The 19,446-nt window shown below is 40.9% G+C and overlaps 1 protein-coding gene across 1 annotated transcript in view; it reads left to right on the top strand.

Annotated features, from left to right (window-relative positions):
* The window catches only part of daam2 (dishevelled associated activator of morphogenesis 2), an 88,677-nt gene that overhangs the window by 43,223 nt on the left and 26,008 nt on the right, over positions 1-19,446 (top strand). The window contains exons 3-5 of the mRNA XM_086127419.1: positions 1,219-1,308; positions 8,074-8,148; positions 12,336-12,430. Of these exons, the coding sequence (XP_085983545.1) occupies positions 1,219-1,308; positions 8,074-8,148; positions 12,336-12,430 (260 nt within the window). The remainder of the gene's footprint in view (positions 1-1,218; positions 1,309-8,073; positions 8,149-12,335; positions 12,431-19,446) is intronic.

Here is a 19,446-nt window from a genome sequence, read left to right as displayed (position 1 = left end):
AAGCACAAAAGTGGCCAATCATTGCTTCCGGGTGCCTCAGATACGTTTTGTAAAATTATGAAAAACAGTTTTGAGGCATCAATTTTTTGTTTTAACCAATAACCGAGTTGGTCCACTTTTTTTTTACCCCCAGCCCTACTTCAGAGATAAGATAGCTTCTCAGACTTGATTCCTTAGCCGGAGCATGTCGGAAGTAGTTTGTGGTTTAAATTAAAATCAATAAATATTGAGGGAAGGGAGGACCTGTACTTTGACTCTATTGTAGCAGGTATAGACCCTGAAAAGACAATCTTCGGTTTAGAGTCACAGTTGATCAGTGAAATAATGCCATTGGGATGAAAAAGGCTTGGACCTATGATTCTAAAGCTCCTTTGTGGTTTCAGTCTGTATAACATGTCCTTCAAGTTCACCCCATTCAGCTTTTTCCTTTTTATGTTCTTCAAAACTCACTATAATTAGTTCTGGTATTGAAAGCACTGGATGAAAGATGATGTCACTCTTGAACGTGTCAGGCTTGCAATGTGCATCCTCCCCGTCCAGCTCAATGGATTAAAAAAAAAAAATTTGTGAAGCGACTGGTTTGGCATCAACGGGCCCCCCACCCTGGCACTGTTGGCCATTTTTACTCTTGGAGGGGGGGCTTGGGGTCGCGGTACTTCTGGTTGACGTCATGGTGCCAAGACCATTATGATGAGATTAGTTTCAAGCTTCAGCACAAAGCCCTTCTTCTAAAGCGTCTCATCATATCCTCTGTGTTTTTGTTGTCCAGCAGTTTTATTTTATTCATTGCATTCTACTTTGTCCATTAAAGCATTTGGGGGTGGGGGGTTAGCTACGTACCTCCCTCTCAAAACTTTACTTTTCCTCTCTGGCAAGCATGAACTCATTTCCTGGGTTCATATGCATTTCAAAAGGAGCAGGAGGCTCCTTGTACATGGCAAAGGAATTGAGCAGAGCACCAGAGTGAAAGTAAATAGTCTTCTGTGGACTGGGGAGGATTGGACACTCAAATGCCACCCTGCGAATTCGGTGCCACGCTATTGCTAAATTGAATAATCGGTTAGCTGATTTGCATGATTGTTTCTCATCATTGAGTGAGTGCATTTACTCTATAAGTGGCTTTACCAGAATTTTATCAATAAAAAGTAGCCATGCATATACAGTACATGCTATAAGTTTGTACAATAGTTCAACACATGAATGTTTCCCTTGTTGCAGGACGAGTTGGATTTGACCGATAAGAATCGGGAGGCCATGTTCGCTTTGCCAGATGAGAAGAAATGGCAGATCTATTGCAGTAAAAAGAAGGTAAGTTCAATGACCTTTCTTGTCTCGAATCTCTGGCTGTCCCTCTGTAGACTGACGGGCCTACTCCCACAATGCCTCTCTGTTCGTGATGAATGTTATTGAAGGGCAGCTTTCACTCGAGCCAGTTTTAAATCAGCTCAGCGACACAGTCAGGCCCAAGTTCAACTTCTCATTTCTGCTTTGGCATAAACATTGTCGCTCTATGACGCCCACAAGCAAATACTTAACGCACAAGATTTCCCAGCTTGCAAATATTATATGCGGAAAACATTAGGTACACGAGTGCATGTCCTATCTCAGATATGCTGCTCTAACATAGTCAACATACCACAAGCGCCACTTGAAAGTTCTGGTTAGCCCTCTATTTCACCCCGCTTCTTCTTGCCAAAACATTTCCTATTTTCTTAATATCCCCTTCCCAAAAACTCCAGCCTCACTTTGTGGTCAAAGTTTCAGCAGGAAATGACATAGCGCTTGAAAAAAAGTAATTCACCTCCTCATTTTCTCTCAAGAGAAATTTTAATTGATCTTAAACCCTCCCTTGTGCCTCTTTTGATCATTTAGCAAAGGTTTTTGTCTCTGAAGTAGAAAGGCGATCAATCCCCTCCTTCCTCCATCTAAAGCTTGAAGGCTTAACTGATCTGATGGGCAAAGATTAAATGCATGATAGTTTGTGGGTGGATAGGTGCAGAGCAGCGTTGAGTTACTAACACGAAGACCGATTTGTGGCCTGTTCAGGTCTCGTGGTGGAGGTTGCATGGAATATGTTGCATTAATCATTTAGTAGGCACACAATTTCTTGGCAAACATGCATTTTTTAAATTCATTATTATTAGTTTCTAAATATATTCTGACGTTATGGAACAAAATAGTGCACGTCACAAAATTTGGGTGCTGGGAGGACCAACATTTCTAAATCACGAGCTGAAAACATTTCCTACCCCCTGGTTACAAGAGATGTTGGGGCAAGAATGCACAGAATATTACACTAAATGGCACAGTGCCCCCCCCCCCCCCACTGGAAAACTCACAAATCAGTAGTACTGCAGTAATTCAGTTCTCTGAAGCCACTACACGCATCTACAATAAATGCTTTGAATTAAAACAAATTCCATATTTTACAGAGTTTCCTCTGTTAAGGCTAAAGGTGAACCCCCCCCCCCCAAAAAAAACAACTGTCCGTCCAGGTCAGAAAGAAAAGAGCTAATGCGGGGTTGCCCATGTCAAAAAGCTGGAAGAAGAGTTGAACAAATACTTCATTCATGGATGGTAGCAATATTGGATAATACCTCACTTTGTCTGTATGTGCTCATGCAACCAGGAGTCAGTGTATGCTGTCTGCAAAGTTTCACAAATTTGTTTAGTACTGCGCATTTATAGGTTGTTTCGCCAAGCAGACAACACAGTAGTGCCCTGTCTTTTGTGGAATTACAGCATGGTGGTGATTTGAACATCGGGCCCGTAAAATGTTGCTCTGTGGTTCCTGTCCGGGACAAACATTAATTCACTTGTTTTTCTCTGCTTTGCGACCTTGTAGGTTGTTGTGGTTGAATAACACAGGGACCGATGGATTTTTTTTTTTCACCTGCAAAGCAAACTACTAGCTAATGTAGCTACCCCTGAAGGAATGCAAGTTGTGTTTCGCTGCCATCAAGTTAAAAACCATTTGTTCCAAAACTGGACGTTTATATATTTTTTAATAGGAACACACCAAATAAAGGTTTCTTTGTGGCTTCATCGAACAATTTAGGACCTAACATTATTTTGCATTCATGTTCATAATTCACGGGAGGTTGACTTTTCAATGGTTTCCCAAAGTGTAGCAGTGACGTCATAAAGCTTTCAATATAGCAATGGCATGTTTCTCGTCCGTATAAGAAGTTAATACATACGAATCAAGTTGAAAAATAAATCACTCTATCTGAACGTGGATAACATTTGACAACACATACAATGATGCTGTAGCCTTACCACTTTCAATGTTGGTCCACTTAGCTGACCTAGCTCCCATTCTTTATATCTTTAAACAGCATTGTGAGACTATTTGCTCTTTTGGAATCAGTGTTCCAAAACATATTCCATATCCGAACACACAAATGAAACATTTTAATGCTTGTTAATTTGAGCCGCTTGTAAGCTATACTTACAGTAGGTCGAGTGTGATGTCACATTGATTGTTGCCTTGTCGCACATGAGAGACCTCTTTTTCTCATTTTCTTAAAATAATAGTTGAATTTGGGCCTGGACAACTTTCTGTTCTGATGTGTAATAAAATCGTGATACAAGCAAATATCCATTTGTTATTATAACAAACATGACTCATTACTCTTTGCCAAGGGACTACTGCCCCTGCTTGAAAAGTTAGAGCAGGCCCTGATCAGAAAAATATCTTACAGCATTTCAATCACTAAAATATCATTGTCAAAGATGATTACTCACACAATTAGATATTTCCCCCTATTATGAAACTATACATAGTCAAACTGATTCTGGAGTTCAGTGATCAACAAATATTCCTTCATCTGACACTTTCTGCGCTCTTTTAGTGATTCTTGTAATCAGTCGTGTAATGAAATTAGCGTAAATATCGACTCTGTGTACCAGGACTAACTACTGTAGAACATTTTGTCAAGGCACACACAGACGCACACACACACGGCGTGGCGATTGTTAAAATAAAACCAATATGGGACAATGTCACTGCGGTCTGTGGGACCGGATGATCTACAACACTGTTTAGTTTTTTTAACTCACGGCTGCTTGTATGCACTTGTGCGTAGCTTACCAGTAAATAGGTTCTCAATGCCACTTGGCTGTTGCTGTCAAAGACAGACAGATTGGGCTGGCTGGCCTGTCATAACAGAATGATGACTTACGGACTTACATGCCCACCACTGGGTATACGTCTGTGCTGTGAAACACAACGGGAATGTTTCTGCCTCATTCCTGATAGTAAAGGGTATGCACGAGTATTTTGGGTTGATTCATTTGCATATCCACAATCCCAGGAGCCCCTGTGTATAAATAATTGGTCCTGACAATCATTCCGTGCTTGGAGCCAAACAGCATTATGCAATTCTCATTATCAGTGCTGTTTCATAATATGTAACTATTAAGACTTATCTTTTTATATATATATATATATATATATATATATATATATATATATATACACACACACACACACACATACTGTAAAAAAAAAAAATCCCCATCTCTCCCCTCGGGTGGTGTCCGTCCCTCATTCAGCTCGGGTCCTCTACCAGAGGCCAGGAAGCTTGAGGGTTCTGCGCAGTATCCTTGCCGTTCCCAGCACTGCACATTTCTGGACTGAGATGTCCGATGTTGTTCCCGGGATCTGTTGCAACCACTCATCTAGTTTGGGGGTCACTGCCCCGAGTGCTCCGACCACCACAGGCACGACTGTCACCTTTACCTTCCAGGCTCTCTCCAGCTCCTCTCTGAGCCCTTGGTATTTCTCGAGTTTCTCGTGTTCCTTCTTTCTGATGTTTCCATCACTTGGGACCGCTACATCCACTACAACGGCTTTCCTTTGCCCTTTATCTATGATCACGATATCTGGTTGGTTCGCCATTACCATCTTGTCAGTCTGGACCTGAAAGTCCCACAGGATCTTCGCTCTGTCATTCTCCACCACCTTCGGAGGTGTTTCCCATTTTGACCTTGGGGTTTCCAGTCCATACTCCGCACAGATGTTTCGGTAGACTGGTATATATATACATACACATACACACACTTTCTTGATTATTTTGAGAAAGAAACATTTTGTTGTTTGATTCCTTTGCTAATGCCATTGGTCTTAAAACTCTCCCCTGAACTAAATGAAACCCACATGCATGCTATACCTCTCTATTAGCGTGAACCCAGTCAAAGACATGTGCATGAGACTGTGCTTATGATATACTTTTGGGATGCTGGTAACTTGTAATAAATGAAGAGTGTTACATAGTTTCCAAGATCTCAATATCCTGTCAATTTCCCCTCTTTTTAGGTTAGATTTTTATGTCCTAGCTCTCGTAGATAAATATCCCCCATCGAGTTTTTGACTAATGTGAATGTTGGCGAGGACAAATTTCCCTTAATGCCTGTCAGGAACGTATTATAGTGGAAGATGGAGCAGAGAATTTGCAAAATTTTATCCTGAAATGCCTCAATGTATTACCAAAGTACTGTTGTAAGCTGCCTGCGTGTGACCACGACACGCAACGTTTAGACTACAATATTTTGAGATCCAAGATATTTTGGACAATTCTTTGCTCTTTCCCTCATGTGAACAGTTTAGGGAAGGTCTTTTCCTGCTTCAGCATAACTGTGGCTCCATGTACAAAGCAAGGTCCACAAAGGCATGGTTGAATTAGTTATGTGCGGAAAAACATGGATGCTTCACCTCAGCACCTTTTCATCAGCGATTAGGCAGAGAGCAGTTTCAACACATCAAAGTCTGCATTCACTAAAAGAGACATATTGTGCATTTTTTCCCCCCCACGATGAAAACAATTGACAGGTGTCTAATAAGACTGGAATGCCATTCTTTGGTTTGGATGGGCATTTGTGTCTCTTGCAAATGGAGAGTGTGGCTGTTGTTACCATGACAACAGGGAGCAGTGCTAGGAAGGAACGTCTGCTCAGCACTTGTGTCACAATTTTCCCCCAGCGATTATTAAAAACGACAACAAAAAGCAACAAAAATGTTTTTTGTGTTTTTATTCAACAATTTTGGAGACTGTGTGACTCCTCAAAGATGAATGTGTTGTGTTTATGTAATAATACGATAAGATAGGTAAACATTTATTTGGTTTCACCGTCATAACGGTCCTCTGAGGGAAGCCAAAATTACCACAAAAATGAGTTTGACACCCCTGCTCTAGCGGGAGGTGCTCACCCTGCAACTGAATGGTGCGTGCCCAAAGCCACCACTGGCTGATTTAATCATACGGGCCTATGTTGTAATTCACTCCAGAGCTACATATATGATTTGTGGAAATGAAAGAAAGAAATGAAAATTTAAATAAAACAACAGGAATCATCAGGAATCCATCGATCCATCCTAATTTGACTATGGCACACAGACAAAAGGCCACAACCCCTGTTTAGAAATTGGCAACTTAAAGCAAGACCATCCTGGCTTTATTCAAGACCTTGGAGTTGTGATGCATCTAACTTTTGAAGCAGTATCATGCAATGCCCCTATTTCAATTGTACTTGCTCTTAGGCTTAAGTGTACACTAACAACAACGATAATAATATTAATAATAACAACAGCAAGAATACACACACGCCCTTTTCTGTTCTTCTTACCCTACATGCCTCATGGTCGACTTGGGAGCAGTCCACGGTTAACCAGACGATCGCGGTTGACTGTTTGGGCACTCCTGCTCTATAACACATAATGCTTTGAACATAATATTCCATAAATTATAGCACTTAGTCTTGATACTGGAACTACGTGAGTAAATTGCATAAAATTAAATTAAGACCTTTCAGGCAAGAGGCAGACCAAGGCCACTGCGTTGTTAATCTCAACTTTAGAATCTGTCTGGCAATGCGTGCAGAGCACGTCAGCAGTTTGAATGCCGTCTATTGTATTTGAACAATTTACACAGAATTTCAGATATAAAAACTTGGCAGAGTGAAGTGCAGATCAGAATGGTAGAGATGATATCACTCTGGATTGTGTGAGTGTATTTCACAAAGCAGTAGCTTTGCTGCTTCTGTAGTCAACAACAAGGAGTTGTGCGCATCATGCAGAGAAGAGTAACAGAACAGTTGAACTCTACATTGCTGCTGTAGCAATGCTCACACACAGGGTGCATGAAAAATATAATCATTACGATGCTAATGCATTAGTTGTAAAATAAAACATAATGAACCTGTCAGATCAAGCCACAATATTCAGTTTCCTGCCATATTTTGTTTTTATAGTTGCATTCATTTTGTCATACTGTATGCTCACTTTAAAAATAAATATATAGCATGAGCTATTTATTTATTTATTCATTCATTCATTCATTTTTTTCATTCCCACGTGAGACTCAATTGGGATTTTGGATTTCTCAGGTTTTACTGACACGAATAACAGTGTTCTCCCAATGTTACTAGCCTAGGCTAAGCAAGACCAGATGTAAATGAAGAACAGGTCTCTGGTTTTCTCATGCCATCACAAAAGCTACAATTGGCCAGGACAAACTGATCTCATACAAAGCTGTTTGAAAAAAAAAAAATCCTTGCAACGATAATGTTTTAGCCTGACATTCTTGTGACTTAGATATCATGCTCTTGGCTGGTTCATTCATTTGTGTTTATGCTTGCATGTGCTACATGTGTGTGTGCATCTGTGTGTGTACAGACTTGCGTCTGCTCATGTGTAATACTGTTATTATGATTATTACTTTTAAAACTATTCCCTTGCAAGAATAATCCGTTGTCTTCTGTAAAGCAGAAAGTCTGGCAGCATTTGACACGAGTGTCAAATAATTTGTAACTAAATTATTTTTCATAAGTCTAACCTTGTTCAAGCAGACAACACCCAAATCCTAAAAGTTATCAATGCCCAGCTGAACTGATTGCAGTAAATATCTCAGTCTTAACCAGATTTGTGGGCAGTTTTGGCTGTCTGGTTCAAGCACACAACAATCATCAGTCCAAGGTGGAACTTTATGAGATGATGTGATTGATTTGCCTTTTCCTTTCAGTCTGGAAATGTATAAATCAATGTTTGACTTTTATGTATTTGTCCCTGGACAGGAACAAGAGGACCCGAACAAGCTGGCTACAAGCTGGCCTGACTACTACATTGACCGAATCAACTCCATGGCTGCTGTGAGTCTTACCTCTTGTCAATAGAATTCCTAAATACATTATATTCCTGAGAAATCCCAGCTGTCCAAATGCATCTTCAGTTTGCTCCATGTCTAAGTATGGGACTAAGAGGTTACTATTTCCTTGGGGGGCGGGGGGAGGGGGGGTTGTGATGCCCCTGCCGACTGCATGACCAAATTCCATCAGTGGGACCCCAGCATTCTCCCACACTGTGATGACAAACAGGCCAGTTTTACATGCAACAGTCAGTGGGAATGGCTGTCAGAGACATGGAGAGAGGCCAAGATGGAACTGCTCTTTACTTCGGGCCATTTTTTGGGGGGGGGGGGGGGGGGGGGGGTCAATGAAAACAAGTAGTCAGCCATGCTCTCTGTGTTATTTTAAGCACAACTGCTGCGATAGATGTTGTGTCTCATTGTACATTAAGACACTGACCAGTGTGCGCCATGGACCCATCCGATGGAAGCTAGGGATGTGAGGGTTGGTTGAGAGAATAGTCGGTAATTGAAACCAAATGAGGCCTTCAGAGTGGTAGAATAAAGGATTAAGTTCTCCAACAAAGCGTCTTTATTTCATATAAAGCATAACATTTCACTTTTTACTGCAGTAGGAGCAGAAGACGGGCCAGCTTTTCCTTAATATCCGCCGAATGTTGCTGCGCCACGGTCGTTCTTACCCGTATGGATAGTTGCCGCCATTTCATGATACGAAAGCACCAAACGCCATGGATTAGTTGATCTTGAATTCTCTCGTGACTGCTCGATTCCCATGGTCCTTCGTGTTGCATTTTAATTAAACTGTGCTTGGTAAGCATGTCTCTTCATAGGTGCCATTTTCGGGATGCTGTTTTGCACAATGCACGTACTTTATACTAATATACATCTCCTGATTGCGTGACTTTCGCGTCCTCTTTCACGCCCACCCTTGCCACTTTAACGGCCGCATGCTGTCCTCAGTTACGTCCGCCTTTGCTCTCTATAAGCAGCGTGTCGACACAACATCAGTTAGTCAAGCGGACCAAACCCCTGAATGAAGTCATCCAACAGCATTCACACAACTCAAGCATTCACCAGACGACGCGCATTATTAGGCACCCTGTCCATTTTGTAGAAATTGTAAGACTTTCAAGTGCACCTTATGGTCCTGAAAATATGGTGGGTCGATAGATAGATATAGATAGATAGATAGATATTTGCCAACCGGTGCCAGACTGAAGCCAATCCTAATACATATTTCATTGTTCATTCATGTAAAACTGACATCATCACTGTATTATATTAAAAATGGTCATGAGGACAGTCAAATTCTCCACACTTATTTTAAACAAGAAGTCTCAATTCACTCATCGTGGCTCGGCGCCATTTCCACCTTCCGCAATCAATTTTTTTACTCACTCTCATCATTTCCTCCTCCACAGTACTCCTTGCAGCTTCTTAACGAAAATGTTGAAATAATTCAGAGTTGATTTGTTTGACAATGACTTCATGTCTTGGCTCCCATTAGAGCGCACCAGGGAGGATGCTCGTTCCACAGTAGCCGAGTTGGTGGATGAGCTCATTTTTGCTTTAAAGCCCAGCATGATGATTTCTAAACAACCCAATGTCTTGGTGTGCATTTATAAAATCATGTCTGAATCACACACCTGAAGTCCTTTTATGGCATCTTAGTGATATTTCAAATGTACTTGTGGTAACCCTGACAAGTGGTTCTGTTACCCTGTTGCGTCCAAGTTCGTACATTTAGCATCAGAGCTCCCACTTGGTCAAAGACCATGAGAGTCTATTCTTGTTACAAATTACTCAACATGAAATTATTTATGTCGAGAAGTATCCACACAGTATACTGTATATTGAAATATGCTATGAACCTCATTTTCTTCAGTATTGGTTCAGTTAAAATATAGTAACGTGTCAATGCCGAATGAACCGTCACAGGCTGTGCAGACAAAACAAGTGTTACAATGACAACAGAAACTATACAGAAATCAAAAATATCTCATGTTTAAATATCAGCACGTGGTACTGAACGACATATTTTACCCTAAGGGTTAGAGTTATAAAAGCAAGTGTATTTAATCCAGTATGTAACAAACGTTGGCCAGACAGGCGATGCATTATGCATCGTTTTAATGGGTAACTTTTGGTCCAGAAATAAATGCCTTTGTGAATACTAAATGAACCAGAACTAAAGTGTTTTGGTCTGTACTTGTGTACCGAAAGACAAGCACAATCACAATGCTATATAGTGGGATTCCCTATCATTGCTTTGAGAAACCAATCTGTTCAAATAAATAAATAAATAAAGGACTTGAAGCTGCCACTCTCGCATTAAAGGGAAACCTGATTAAACTTTACCTTACAATGTCCATGGCCCTTGTTTGAATTTTTTTTTTTTCTCTTCAAATCCACAAATGTGGAGTTGATGGCCAACGGGCTCTTTCTTCAACCAAGACTTCCATTTGCCTTCAATTTTAAACTGTATACTGTACTGGGAGTCTACAGACTTTGTAAACATAGTTTCTGCACATACAGTATATGGTTCCAATTAGGAACGATTGTACTCATTGCTCCCTCAGTTAATGAAGGATCAATGCTTCAGGGCATCTTTCTGGCTCAAAGGGGGTTATTTTCACAAATACTCATTCAGGTGGAATACCCTTCGCTCTTGTAGTAACTATTTTTAAGAATAATATCCCCACATGTGCATACTGGACCCAGGTTATAATGCGCTTACAAATAACAGATGTAGAAATGTTTGGCTCATGCAAAAGACTCTTGCAAACGGTGAACTTAATATACAGTTCGTCTCCCCAACATTTGTGTGTCTAACTTGACTCACAAAGTATTAATTGCCACAGTTTCTTGGCAGAGAGTGTTTCAACCATCTGGACGTAGGGCTAAGTCGACACAATGGTTGTTTGGACTGAGCTGTTTCTCGATTAAACATTCACACATTGGACAGACAAGAAGTAGTCAAACATGCGGAGGTTCCTTTTAGCTGGGCAGCTACTGTAAATGAATGACTTGACACATGTCCTTTCTTGCCGTGGAATATTTACACCGACCTCACATCGACATGTCCTGCTAAAAGGTTCTGTTTAAGAAAGTGGAGCCCTCTTTTAAATAAATATCTCCTCAGTCAATTAATAGGAAGCAACTGTGACCTGCTCACTGCTAAAACACGCTCTTGAACCCTCACACTTGGCATAAAGCTTCAATTGAAAAAAGACCACAGATTAAACAAAAGACCTTGTAGTCCTGATGGATGGCAACAGAGGAGCACTTTGATGATAATGCATGCAGCCATGATGTTATGTAGAAAGTTTTAACACTAACACAGGACAAGGACCGTTTTTTAATGCTATTTTCTGCTGTGTTGATTTCAACTATTAACAGTGGAATTCTAGAGTTTCATAAAGCAAAACAGGATAACCTTAAAAGCCCTCCATCACGCTATTTTAAGCTTTCCGCATTTACCTATAGTTGTGTTGACTATCAAAAAAGTCACCACAACTGTTGGACCGGTTGACATGACTCATGAATCTGATAACGACGACTCCAGAATATGATGCAATCCGTTTATTTCCAGTAATAAAAACGCGACATAGCACTGTCTTGCTTCGTATGGCTCAAGGAGTGCACCTTCATCAGACACACGTGCAGGCGAACACACTGAAGTGGACTTTAAGAGCAGAATTTCAGAGCAGCGGAACTCCAACCGGGGATGCCGGTGCTTGGGCCAAGGTGGCCGCTCATAGCGCCTCTTTCCCAGCTATGCTTGTCGGGCATCCTGCTGGCTGATTGAAAAAGTTTTCGTGTTTAGTCTGCAGGAATGGTCTGGGGGTCGCTCCCTGAATCTTACACATGTAAAACTGAGGACCCAATTGTTTTTTTTAGATTGGAGGAAGCTGTGGCTTAGAGAGCAGGAATAAGTAGGAATGCTCAGAGAGGCGTGAATGGAGGAAAACACCTCAATGTGGGTGTTATTGGTGAGTGATTAGCATTTGGACATGGCTAAAAGTTCAAATAGTTGATGTTGCATGATACAAACCCTTTAGGGCAGGCTGGTGGATTTCTGGTATAAAACATCTTGCTAAAAATAGACACTGTTTATTTGTGCTTCAAATAAACCCATATTCTAAATGATTCACTCGATCTTAATTCGCTCCTTTTCCATTTTCTCACCAGATGCAGACCCTGTTTGCCTTTGATGAGGAGGAAATGGAAATGAGGAACAAGGTGGTGGAAGATCTGAAGACAGCACTTCGAACTCAGCCAATGAGGTAACCCGTGAGCAAATTCTCTCCTATAAACACAAATGTGACTTCTTTAAGATAATTGATACAGCTTAACCTCCGTATGTACAGTCGACTCCCACATATTCATGGTTTGGCACCCGTGGATTTGGGAGATTTTTTTCTTTCCTCAGTATTTTTAAATATTTTTTGTGGGGGCTGGGGGGGACTCCTGACGTTTGTGGAAAATGAAGACACAATGTGTTTTTTCAGTGCAGTTATAATGAGGGTCAATTATTTGAGGACCGCGATCCACCGCGAATAGCGAGGGTCCGTTTTAATGCATTGATTTGGTTCAAAATGGGATATCAAATGTTCAACAGGATTATTATTCTATTGCCTGTTAATATGTTTTGAAATTAGACTGATGAAATGTATTATTTAGGTCATTGTAATGATCTGTCCCCAGCAGCTGTTTGGCCGCAGTTAGAGATTGGGAAGACTAAACCATCCAATCATACAAACTGCTTCTCTTTCCCTATCAGCAGCTGCTCAATTGCTGTCTTTCAACTTGTGCCAATTGAATGATGCATTGGTCTGGAACCAAGCTGTGTGTGTGTGTGTGTGTTTTTTTCTGTAAAGGAGCCATGTTGTGACAAACCTCATGTGTAGAGTGATAAATACTCATAGCCGACTCTGTGTCTGGGTCATGTCTGGGTTGTGTATGGCTATGTGGTGGTCATCGGCCAAGTGCTTAGCCCAACAGAACAGATCTTAATGCAAATTAAATCCATTTTCACAATATTCATATTCTTCTGAGGAAAGGATATTTACAAAATGAAGTTGACTTTATTCTCATCAGGTCGACTCTAATGGAATGAAAGTTGAGTGGGCATTGACTAAATTCTGACATGCTTAATTTATTTAGTTTTCCCCGCTGTTACAAAAATTACAGGAGGATGAAACCCTTTGCAATAATCTATTGCAATTATCCAGATTTTACTCAGAACAGTACATCAACAATAATCAGCAACTAAGATCTTTATTTTGACGCAACAAACAAATGATAATGCAAGCTCATGCACCTTGTCTTGGTGAGGACTAGCCTACTGTCACCTGATGGTCGTTTCAGCCAGAGAAAATTCTTTCTGTTTATGCTCATCTTTGGGACAGCCAGTTAATGTTTTGGATACATGAGGAAACCTGCCCTGCGAGGTGGTAATATGCGGTCTATGTAAATAGTCGCCGTCTTCGTGTGGGATGGAATTCCTCTTCCACTGTGATTGTCTGGGCCAAAGTTGTTCAAAATCCACTTTGTTTCCCCCTCACTTATCCTTGCTGTACATTCAGGGGACTCCTGCCCCTTCCGCCTCACAAATTAAACCGATTAAGGCGTCTGACTAACTTCATTCGGCACACTCATCCGTTTTCCTGCAAGCGTGCCCCACCTCCTCCCCATGCAGGACAAAAATGTGATTAGCGACTCATGGACATCAAACTCTTCATGGAATTGTGGAGTAGTGAAGTGGGCTATCGACTCGTCTGTACAACCCCTGTCTAAACAAAAATGTCCTTGTCACTCAAAGAATATGCAGAATGGATAGTATACTGTCCTTCATTGGTGTGGGAGAAAAAAAATCTCAATCTTAAATTGAAATAAGAAAATCCATCTATCAAATTCCTATAGTGTTGTGAGTGTGCTGTAGCAAATCCCATTGATCTTGGGGCAAGAGGTAGGCTACAGCCTGGACTGATAACCACTCAGTCACATGGTCGCGTGTAATAGTATGTTTATCTCCATGACCACGCCCAACATTTGATGAGAACTTATTTGTAAATACTGTATTCTTTTGGACAGTAAATTGCTCAGGCTCATAATTAGCACCACTAAAGAAATATATACAGTCATACCTCGGTTTTCGACCGTAATCCATTCCAGAAGGCTGTTCAAAAAGTGGTTTGTTTGAAGTCCGAAACTATTTTATTAGCCCGTGATTAGGAGCTAATACACCATGCAAAAATAACCCCCCCCCCCAAAAAACTGATTTGCGTAAATCACAACAGACACATCTGCTCACAATGAACTTTAGTGACGTGTCCTTGTGTAAGGAAGCCGAGAGAGTCAAATGGCGTATTCGGGTTTGGTTGAAAATCTTGAGTTTTCTGGTCGAAATTCGATCTGGTCGATAACAGAGACGTTCGAAAACCAAGGTTAGACTGTATATCGCGAAGAAGAAAACCATGTATATCACTCTGACGCATTTTGGGGGGAAATTCATTTGACAAAAAACTGAGACCAAGAACAGTAGAGCTTGGACTGGCACCAACTATCCTTGTCCCCTGATTGCGTGAATGAGTTCTGGTTGTATTCGAAATGTCTGCTTCTATTCACGGATACGTTTTTCTTTTTGCTTTATAATGACTTACCTGAACTTGAATCTGCTACAGTGTTTGAATGAATCAGAAGTTTATTGATAGCTAGGGGTTTTTCACTTTCAAAAATCTATCCCCTCGATGTTGTCTCTGACAGCGTTTGAAAGGATTATTTATGTCAAATGTGACAGAACTCGTCTGTGTGTCACACTTTCATGGCAGTATGTCCTTCTGTCTGTGAACTCTTTTCATTCGTGGCTGTGTTGGATCACTGCCGGTATTGGCTGTAGTCCCTCCTTCCCTCTGGCCTTTCAGAGAGGCAGCTGCTATGTGACATGACAAGGCTCTTCTGTGCCCTTAGACCTCGTTTTACTTGGTCACGGAGCAAAAACACATGGTGGGCATAGAGCGAGCCAAGTGGCGAGGACAGAAGTGACATTGCTAGCAAACTCCTCTTCAAAACTCAACAGCCGGATGCAAGCATGTCAGCCTTGTTGTCTGTTCAATCTCATCATCATGCCGGATACATTTTAGAGTGGACAGCATGCAAAAATGTTCACTATTGCTTTTGTGCTGTGCTGTGCCTAAAATCAAGAAATACATCTCGATCTTGACCAAATGAATAGTCTACATCTGGTCTGATGTTCATTTCCATGAAAAAGCTTTTATTAGGAAAGAAAAGTTATGATTGGAAAGACAAAATAATTCAACAGAGGATCGGGAAATTCCAGCATGTGTCAGACATTTTTTCTCACTTTCATATTTTCAAATTTGAATGTGAAATTAGTGCTAGTTTAACCTTTTCAGAGCAATTCCACACATTAACCTCCCACAGAAACCTTTGCTTAGTGTCTGTTGTTTTTTGTGGAGTTTTTTGCAGACACTTGTACCACTTAGGTCATAGCAACTCTCTCTAATTTTGAAAATCTTCTGAGTACCGTGGCAAAGTATGTTATTGTCAACTATGTACATCATTCAGTTAGTGTGTGTCGCATGATTAAGTAAACCAACGCGTTCTCAACCAACACTTCATCTTCTCTCACTTAAAATAAATAAACCTACCACCATATTGATTGTGACATATTGTGGATTATATCTGTCCACAGCGGCATTTCCTGTTATGATAAGCACATGCTGTTTGTACATTCTTGGCAGAAGTTGACATCGTATGATTTACGCATAGGAGGTTAAGGCATGTTAATGTGAACTGTTATGAGAATTAAACACTTGTCGTGCGTGCTTGCGCTATTTATATATAAATCTACAGGGAGCAGTTCAAGTGACAACCAAGGCTATGTGGCTAATATGCACAAAGTAATTAATCAGGCCTGGACAAAAACATGGATGAGACTTGGTGATGTTCTGGGGCTGTTTTGCTGCATCTGGCACAGAGTTTTTAGGAAACCAATACAGGAAATGAAAATCACGGCATTCTTAGTCAAATGTGCAGCCCACAGTGACCAGTGTCAAAAAATCGTGCAGATCACTGGTCCTGCAACTGGATCAATGACTCAAAGCAAACAGCTAAAACACTCAAGAATGGGCAAAGTGACCTTTTACGAGGCGTTATTTAAATACTCTTGAACATCTGTGGAAGGCCGCCTTCAAGCCTGAGACAGCTGAAGTGGGTTGAAATGCTCGTTGACAAGTCTCATTGGGTGTTGCAGAAATCGTAATGATGAGCTCAAAAGGTTACGCATGTAACCGTTTTTGCAGAGGCAAATTTCATGATCCATAAATCCATTTTCCGATCCGCTTATCCTCACATGGGTTGCAGGGTGTGCTGGAGCCTATATCAGCTGTCTTCGGGCAGTAGGCGGGGATCACCCTGAACTGGTTGCCAACCAATCGCAAGGCACACATAGACGAACAACCATCCGCGTTCGCACTCACAACTAGGGAATATTTAGAGTGTTCCATTAACCTGCCACGCATGTTTTTGGAATGGGGAGGAAACCGGAGGACCCGGAGAAAACCCACGCAGGCACTGGGAAAACATGCAAACTCTACACAAGAAGGCCAGAGCCGGAATCGAACCCTGCTAAGCAGTTGATTACCGGGCCGCCCGCAAATTTCATCTGTTTTTTTTCCTGTTTTTTTTTTTAAAACAAATGCGGTAAGAAATGTGTATGTGCAGATTACTTTTTTTCTGAGGTATTAATCTATTTTAATTTTTACTTTTGGCATTTTTCCAGTTACTGTATTCCAATGAACATGGTTGATTTTTATATTACCTTTCAGGGGCAATGGAACAAACCTTTCAATTCATTACTTGGCATAGGTCGGTCTAGATAAAAGTTGTCGGCTGGACTCCAAATTAGTTTTTGATAAAGGGTTCTTCTTCATTCCACTGGAATTCGAACTGATCCTTTTTATTGCTCTATGATCATTTCCTAGAGATGATCATCTTAAATGCTGCCTCATATAACGTTATCTTTGCCTGTCATGAGCCCTGCCTCAACATCAACTCGTGTGCTCCTCTGCCATTTTTGGTTTGTGTCATTACATTCCAAGTTACGTTACGCTCCTTTTTTTTTCCTTCTTTCTTTCTTGTGAAAAGTGTGTGTAAGTGCATCCATGCGTGTGTGCATCATTGGTTTCGCCCCCCGGTAGTGTTTTGCGCTGCTTGAATGCATATCGAATGCAGCACTTGCTTCTTTGAATGGAAAACAATCCTGAAGGGGTTTCACGTATGCACAACACAACACATCCTGATTTATATAGCGCTTTCACAAAAGCTGCAGCTGTAACAAAGCGCTTTACAAAACAGTTAACATAAAGTAAATAAGCAATTGCTCCCTCAAAAGAGGAGACAACGATTGGTCCGTAAGCCACTGGAGCATAAATGGTAAGCTGTCAAAAGGATACTCCAAAGTCAGAGAAGGTTGGCTGCTACTAACTGGAGAGGAAGGGCGAGATGAGAGCATCTCTGCTCTACAACATTATAACAATTCAATGGATTGCTTACGTCATTTAACAGCTCATTAAGTATGTTTATGTGTTAAGCTCCACAGGATCTCGAGTTGCATGTGCACATTCACATTTCTTACCGCACATCGAAAAGCCCGACTGCAAGGGTTTCACCTTTTCCGAACTCCCGAGAACAGCATCATCCTCTACTCACAATAAGTTCTTTTCGTGGCTGCTGAGCTTCAGTTTTTCACAAGCGTGAAGGATCTCTTTTCTCTGAGGTGGTCTTACAAATCTTGGACAGGAATATGGCTGTTACAGTACTTGGCCTCTTCTCTGGCTTCACTTGTCACTGGTGCGCTGGAAGAAGGTGAAGAATGCGTTCCAACTCGTGGCTTGCCATACCATGTCAACTGTGCTGCATTTAGTTATCGATGGAGACACCCGGGGGGGAAGACAAGAAGCACTTTGTTTGCTGATGATTGTGTGAGCCAAATGCATTCTCAACTTGTTTTATTTCTTTGAAGAAATTGTTGGTCATGCCAGATAAAGTGGGTGCTTTTGCTGGAAATCTGGAACAGATTGTTTTTAAGTAAAAGAACACTTGGCGTCAAGTTTCAGTGCGATATGAATTTGAGGAAATGTTTTGAGTGGTTTTGTCCAAATGTTGAAGGGGTTTGTCTGTGTTCCTTCTAATGTGTCAAAATAATGCATCTCGAATCCTCCTCCTCGACTTTTTCCCCTTTCCAGTGCTGGTCCTCTTTCTAACCCTCGTGCAAGCCTTTTGTCTGAAATTATTCATCATGAACATCAGGAATCTGACAGTGTAGGAAGTGCGTTTGTTTGCCGACTGTGGTTTCACCCCATGTTTACCCATCCTGTCTATCATTCAGCTTGTCAGCTTGATGTTATTAGCTGGCTGCTCTTCTATTTCGAGGAACTAATGAGGCATGCCTCTTAAGATACTTGGAATGTAAATTGGCCACATTAAAAGAGAGTATTCAGCTCTAGTTAAATGTATAGAACGATATCATTTGATAATCGCTATTAATTGATGTGCTACTGTGTCTTAATCTTTAAGTCCAAATACAGTACAAATAAATGTCCGGGTTTCAAGATGATTCTCGGGAGTATGGATTCATTCATGTGCAGCCATCAGACTATTTAACAAAGAATGTTGATTGGATGTCGCTTAGGTAAATGGCCGTTCCTTTCTCAATATAAAATAGAAGTTTCCCTCAAGAAACTCATGGTTTTTTTTTAGGTTTTTTTTTAATCTCTTATGTGTGTGCCTTTTAGGCCAAGCTTCAGAAGCAACTTCCCATGGTGTGCCTAAATCACACCATGTAAATAATAAAAAGAAAAGCAGAAAAAACATTCTATCGCCTTGGCATGAAGATGTTGTCACAGAAACAAAACCCAACGCGCAACAGTCTGAGTGTTACATGTAGTGCTTGCAAACAATGTGGCACAGAGTTTATTTATTTATTTAAAATTTGATGTACAGTAGGAACGGAGCCTATTACTGTATGTAAAAGCCAGCAGTGTATGTAAGTAATTTGTGTCCCTAGTTTTAATTTTCACTTTATGATTGTCCAAACCGCAGGGGAGCATTTACACCGTAGCTCTATTTGCCATGCATGCATTCATTATTTTAGTCAAGGTCTTTAACTCATTCACTCCCAAAGACGTTTTTAAACGTCTTTTCAGACGTGGTCCAGAATTGGCTGGTACTGAATGAGTTAATTACGATTATTCCGTGGTTTTGTACTAAAAATAAA

The sequence above is a fragment of the Hippocampus guttulatus genome, chromosome 13 (assembly GCF_054856545.1).
Source record: "Hippocampus guttulatus isolate MCC_2025c chromosome 13, RoL_Hgut_1.0, whole genome shotgun sequence".
Classification (NCBI taxonomy): Eukaryota; Metazoa; Chordata; class Actinopteri; order Syngnathiformes; family Syngnathidae; genus Hippocampus; species Hippocampus guttulatus.
Note: the sequence above shows the minus strand (reverse complement) of the source record. Positions and strands in the feature narration are given on the sequence as shown.